Consider the following 6,465-nt stretch of genomic DNA (forward strand, 5'->3'; position numbering starts at 1 on the left):
TGAAATAAATGTCAGAGCTGAAATTGACATGTAAATGTGAAATAAATGCTTAAACATGTAGCTAGGTGTAATGATCACAACTCACTGTTTTCTGCAAGACATTACTCTATAAGCCAGATATCCAAAACTGGTGGGTCAAACTGAACAACCAATATGTCAATTTGAAGCTATGATTCCCTGCTTTCATATGACATGAAAAAAATTAAAATGAAACAAATTCAATGACATGTTTTGCATAAATCAGTGCGATTGAACACCCTTTATGTCTGTGTGTTGGTTAAGAAAATATTGAACTAATGAAAAGTAGTAAAAAGCGCTTTGGACACAACCTCTTAACTCCATTGGACCCTCAAACTGTCTGCTAAAGCAGCTAACTCCACCACCTCAAGGAGAAGTCCTTAAAACCTCTTGAGCCCCAATCCCCCGCCGGCGGGGGCAGAGGCTTTCCACCTCATGAACAGCTCTCAGCGGGTAAATGGGGCTGGTCAAGGTCTTAGGTTCCAACTCCGATATTTTTGATTTTCCCTCCTGGACCCCCCTGGGGTTTAAGAGGTTAAGACCAGAGCTAGGAATTAAGGAAAAGCCCTTAGACCAGAGCTAGAAAAAAAAGGAGAAACAAAATGAAACGATCCACTTGCAACAGCTGGACACATTCCCATAATGCAGTTCCAGTACCTGATCTGTAGCGCTCGTCCCGCGTGCCAGAGGTGCGTCGTCGATGGAAGCGTGCTGCAGAGGGGGGGCCGTGGGGGGGCCTGTGAGACATGGGCCCTTCCATACCTGCACAGAGAGAGGCACACACACACATATACACACAGATAATAGGCAGATGGACAACACAAGACACGGACAGACACACACACACACGCGCACACACACACACACACACACACACACACACACACACACACACACACACACACACACACACAGACATTTCACAAATCGATAGATACATTGCAGTCATCAAAGTCAGGGGCTGTCAAATGAAAATGGCGATGATTGTATTTCAGGAGAGAGATTTTATGACTTCCAAAACAAAATAAATAAATAAAACAAACAAACAGCATTACTGGATTGTTGCATTTACAACAGGGGCCTATAGGAAGCTTAGCTAGCTCATAGTTATCTATCATGTCATTGACTGTAGAAGTCCGCCTACATACTGTACATTTGGCCTACATCTATCCTCCATTGGTTCGGCACACAATTATTTTTCCAAGGTTACACAATAAAACTAAATGAATTCACTTTAACACGAAACTGTCCTCCAACTATACTAAACAGTCCTTATTAATTCCCACAGCCTTTTCCAAACTACTCCTCACGGCGACATAACCAAAAGCCCAGCCGTTGAGCAAGTAGGAGCAAGTAAAACCGTGAGACATGTGCAAATTGCAAAAGCTATACATTCAAATCATCAGGGGTGAATTCACAAACAATGGATGTGCGCCCACAAATAGAACCAGGAATTGCACCAGGAATTGCCAGTCAATCGCACCCCATCTGCCCCGTCTTAAAGGAGAATTCCATACTAGAAGGCTTTCTTACCTTTATTTGTAGTTGTTACGTCCACACCAAAGAGGTCCAGGTGTTTTGTGCAAAAGTGCATTATTGGCCATTTCCCCTACCATAAGCCCTCAATGGGGTTTGGGTTTTTGTGCTAATTCACTTATTTCCATCGAAATAAGTAGTAAAGTAGTGCAATAATGCGCTTTTGCATAAAATAACACCTGGACCTCTTTGGTGGGGACGTAACAACTACAAATAAAGGTAAGAAAGCCTTCTAGTATGGAATTCTCCTTTAAGGGGGACTGCCCATAGATCCGAAGTCCCGTTAGTCCGAACATGCAACATGCACTGCTCCTGTGCTTGCGGTTTCGTTTTGTGTTTGATTGTAATCATCCATGTGACAAAGTATAGTCTAATACAGTGGTTCCCAAATGGTGGGTCGGGACCCAAATGTTTTGGGGGGGTCCCCAGATGATTTGGGGGGTCACCAGATGATTTGGGGGGTCCCCAGATGATTTGCTTAATGTGCTACATTGTTTTCGCACTCAACAGTAAACAAACAAACAGAGTATTATAAGTCTTCTTAGCACATTTTAATCCCTCTAAGATGAATTACTACCATTACTAAAGTAACCAACAAACTATAGTACTATACCAAAATGTCACATATTACCTAAGAAAGATACTACTTTCTACTTAGAATGTTCCTATTATCTGCCCCCGTAACTCTCAGGATTACAAACATTTAAGGGTCCATTTGGAACCGCACTTTGAGAACCACTGTTCTAGATTTGTTTAGTCTTGGTATATCGGGTCTGTACACGGTATCGACCGATATTCAAGTTATGGAATCGGGAAGGAAAAAAACATTGTAAAACAAAGCCAATAGAAAGACAGACAGTATCAATATTGTTGAGTGCCAAACCTCAAATAGCCTACATTTACAGACCATGAGGGTTCTTGGATTTTAACCAATAATATGGTTAAAATCCAAGAACCCTGATGTTCTGTGAACGTTAATAGAATGAACAGCGTCAAGCACACACTTGCTGCGTCATCATAGATAGCACAGTGCATAGGCTTGCTGCAAGGCTGTTGGATGCTTGGATACAGCAGACTGGAAGCTTGTGTACACAATGACAAAGTATGAAATGCAAATTAAGGATATATACTGTATACAGATCCCCATTCAATGGTCCCATATTAATGATTTCTTTCCCAAGTCCGTATATATACGTACGTCAACGCTAGGTGGCATCATATCCCAAGTCCATATATATACAGTACGTACCCCAACGTGGACATATAATGGTTGATGCCTACGGAAGCCTTTAACATTGGTCCGGTTCCCATAGCAACGCCCCACCGTTCCAACTATGGGATTGCATATATATTCTCACAGCAGTGGAAGGGAAGATTTTCAAACAGTCATAATTCTTCTTCTAAAATCGCTGTCCTTGGTGGGTTTTTAAGGACCTTTGATATAAAAACATACAAAATTAGAATTTGCCCATTTATTTGGCATCCATTGTTAGGTAAAGCTAAAAGTGAAAAACGTATTTCGCATTTCACTACACCTTTAAGAAACGTGTTATTAGTTACATTTTCTAATAAAGGGCTCCATCTTATGCCATGCTTTATCCTCAAGTAATAAACATTTTCCATGAATTCATTTAGGAGCTTCCACTATGCGTAAACGTTATCTTGCGGCCACACAACCCACTATTAATTTTGCTGACTCCTACTGTATATTTGCGGGTGGAGGTGTGGCTTTCCCTATATTTGCTATCTTATGCACACAGGTTTAGGACAATGGAAAGTGCCTCTTCAAACCACCCCTAATGCGAATTCTGTTTGATAAAAGAATGCGCTTCACTTTGCAGTTGGAGATACGGTATAGACCGGATACAGAAACGGCCTTTCTCTGTGCCTATGTTGTGTGCAAAAAATGACCGGATACAGTAGGTGGGCTACAAAAAATGTAATTCAATAATGTGGTTAAAGACATCGCTTTGAAACACATGGTTGTCTATGCATTTTGGGGGGTGTAGCGTGGCACTGGTCCGACCGCTCATTAGCCTGACCACAAACCCTAACCACACCACACCCACACGTTTTGGGGGTTTGACACAAAATGTTGACACGAAAATGGGGGGGTTTGACCCTCGGTAAGAAGGTGTCCCTTATGTAAATCTCTGGGAGTCCCGGCAAGAACTTCAAGCCACTTTCACCCCTGCAACCAACTCTCTGAGACTAAGAACTTTCACTCTACTACTCTGTAGTCTGTACTGTAGTGAAAGTTAATTGAAATAGCCAATGTGACAGCTGTGTAAGTGAACGCGCACATGCACGTCTGCGCAACTGGCTGTGTCCATCATTGAGTCATCTTTTGTGCAATGTGGCCCTCACCCAAACACGAATTTGACAACCCACGTTTCGACTTTTAACCCTGGCGTTTGTGAGTTGGAGGCATTTTTGTAATAGCTCTATTTGCATATAAAAAGGTTTGTGTCAATTGTACGCATAATTACCTCATTTAAACACATGCGAAATAGCACCAGAGCACCGAGAGATGCTGTTTTGCCTTGGCAGTGCAATTAGGGGTGCTTTTCAGCCTTTTCCAGGTGCTTTGAGAATTTCTCGAGTTTATGTTTGTCTTATTTGCTCGAGTTTAGCAGCCACACAAACCTTTTAGAGTAAAAAAAATGACATCGGTAACTTCTTTGATGCACGTCACGAAAACACACAGAGGAACCAGGCCCAAGCTGAACTCTAGGGAGTCCTGACCTACATTCACTAGCGGCAGTGAACAGTATATATATATATATATATATATATATATATATATATATATAGTATTTGTCAGGTGGAAACCTCATATGTCCAAAAACTGTTCATGATTCAAGCTAAGAAATAGCTAAAGTTGCAGCACCGCTAGCTCGTATCTGCTACTTTTGATGTGGCATGTAGTATATATGGATACAAGAAGAGTGGGCAGTAAGGAAGATATATATATATATATATATATATATATATATATATCGCCCACTGCCGAGATCGTCTTTTGACGTATTTATTGATTACGCTTCATAACGCTGTTCTGTAGGCGTCTGTATCACTCCGGTTGCCGTGCGACAGAAGTAAAAAAAATGGAAGTGAAAAGTCCGCTGGCTTATGGTGTCTATGGGGACAGATTTTAATCAATTTACTGTAACTCTGATTATTTTCTTTTTTCCAGGTGAGACCTGGCTTATGATCGCTGCTGTTGGCTATGAGGACCTTTGCGCGACCTAGGCCTGATTGGCTGGCTGAGTCTGACCCCATACTCTGAAACGCTGCGCAGAAGTCTCAAGTCTCAACCAACCAAGCCCCCAGACTTCCATTGAGGTGAATAGCGGGGGGGAGGGGCCTGTCACTCCTCATAATTATGCTCTCTAGATATATATTATAACACTATGGTCTCAACCCAGAGTCTGTAACGCAGCAGAAAAGGACAGATGCACAACGGAGAATGCTTGTTTCAAGCTCATCGCAAGAGTTTGTAGATCGGCTATTTTCAAATTGCCGAAATATATATAGGGCTGAAATGGGTAATGCATGTCAAAATCATGCAAAATCCAAATCTACAAAGTAACTACCGGTAGTAACTGAAGTTTTCAAATAATTGTAGTGGAGTCAAAGTAAATGTTTTACCTCTGAGATGTAATGTAGTAGAGGAGAGGTACAAGTTTTGGAAATTGGAAATACTCAAGTAAAGTACAAATACCTCAACATTGTACTTATATGTACTTTGTTACTTTCCACCATTCCAACCAAAGTAAGGGACTACAGGCGAGGGAACCATAAGGAACTTCATTTGTGAATTCACGTATTTGGGTGCTAGGGCTGGGTATTGCCTACAAACTCACACTCGATACGTATCACGATACAGAGGCCACGGTACGATATGTATCACGATACAGAGGCCACGGTACGATATGTATCACGAAACAGAGGCCACGGTACGATATGTATCACGATACAGAGGCCACGGTACGATATGTATCACGATACCGAGGCCACGGTACGATATGTATCACGATACAGAGGCCACGGTACGATATGTATCACGATACCGAGGCCACGGTACGATATGTATCACGATACAGAGGCCACGGTACGATATGTATCACGATACCGAGGCCACGGTACGATATGTATCACGATACAGAGGCCACGGTACGATATGTATCACGATACAGAGGCCACGGTACGATATGTATCACGATACAGAGGCCACGGTACGATATGTATCACGATACAGAGGCCACGGTACGATATGTATCACGATACAGAGGCCACGGTACGATATGTATCACGATACCGAGGCCACGGTACGATATGTATCACGATACAGAGGCCACGGTACGATATGTATCACGATACAGAGGCCACGGTACGATATGTATCACGATACAGAGGCCATGGTACGATATGTATCACGATACAGAGGCCACGGTACGATATGTATCACGATACAGGGGCCACGGTACGATATGTATCACGATACAGAGGCCACGGTACGATATGTATAGCGATACGCGTTGATTTTGAATAATGCCCCACATGTCCACTAAATGTACTTTTGCAGAGTCCTATAGACCACCGATTGCCGATGTTTTCACAAATATATGAATATAAATTTTAAACATAACAAGTAAGATGGACAAATGAAAAAGATTTAATCATATATTATCGTAACGGTCAGGTAGAAACTGATGCTGATGTTTGTTTTTATAAAGCCGCGTCACACAGCATTTCCTGCTGTATCGATATGGTAGCCTCTGTATCGATACAATTATCGGCAAGGAATACGATACTATTATCGGTTATTTGGTGCACTGCTTTGGTCTCAATGCAGTGGACACCACGTACTATTCTATCTTGGTACAGAGGTTAATATTTTGACTTGGG

The 6,465-nt window shown here is 42.1% G+C and overlaps 1 protein-coding gene across 1 annotated transcript in view; it reads right to left on the minus strand.

Moving 5' to 3' along the window:
• The window catches only part of LOC306913200 (disco-interacting protein 2 homolog C-like), a gene marked incomplete at its 5' end in the record, with an annotated part of 84,753 nt that overhangs the window by 59,156 nt on the left and 19,132 nt on the right, over window positions 1-6,465 (minus strand). Inside the window, 1 exon segment of the mRNA XM_079489788.1 lies at window positions 676-780. Coding sequence (XP_079345914.1) covers window positions 676-780 — 105 coding nt within the window.

This window comes from Electrona antarctica (genome assembly GCF_951216825.1).
Source record: "Electrona antarctica genome assembly, chromosome: 20".
NCBI classification, from domain to species: Eukaryota; Metazoa; Chordata; class Actinopteri; order Myctophiformes; family Myctophidae; genus Electrona; species Electrona antarctica.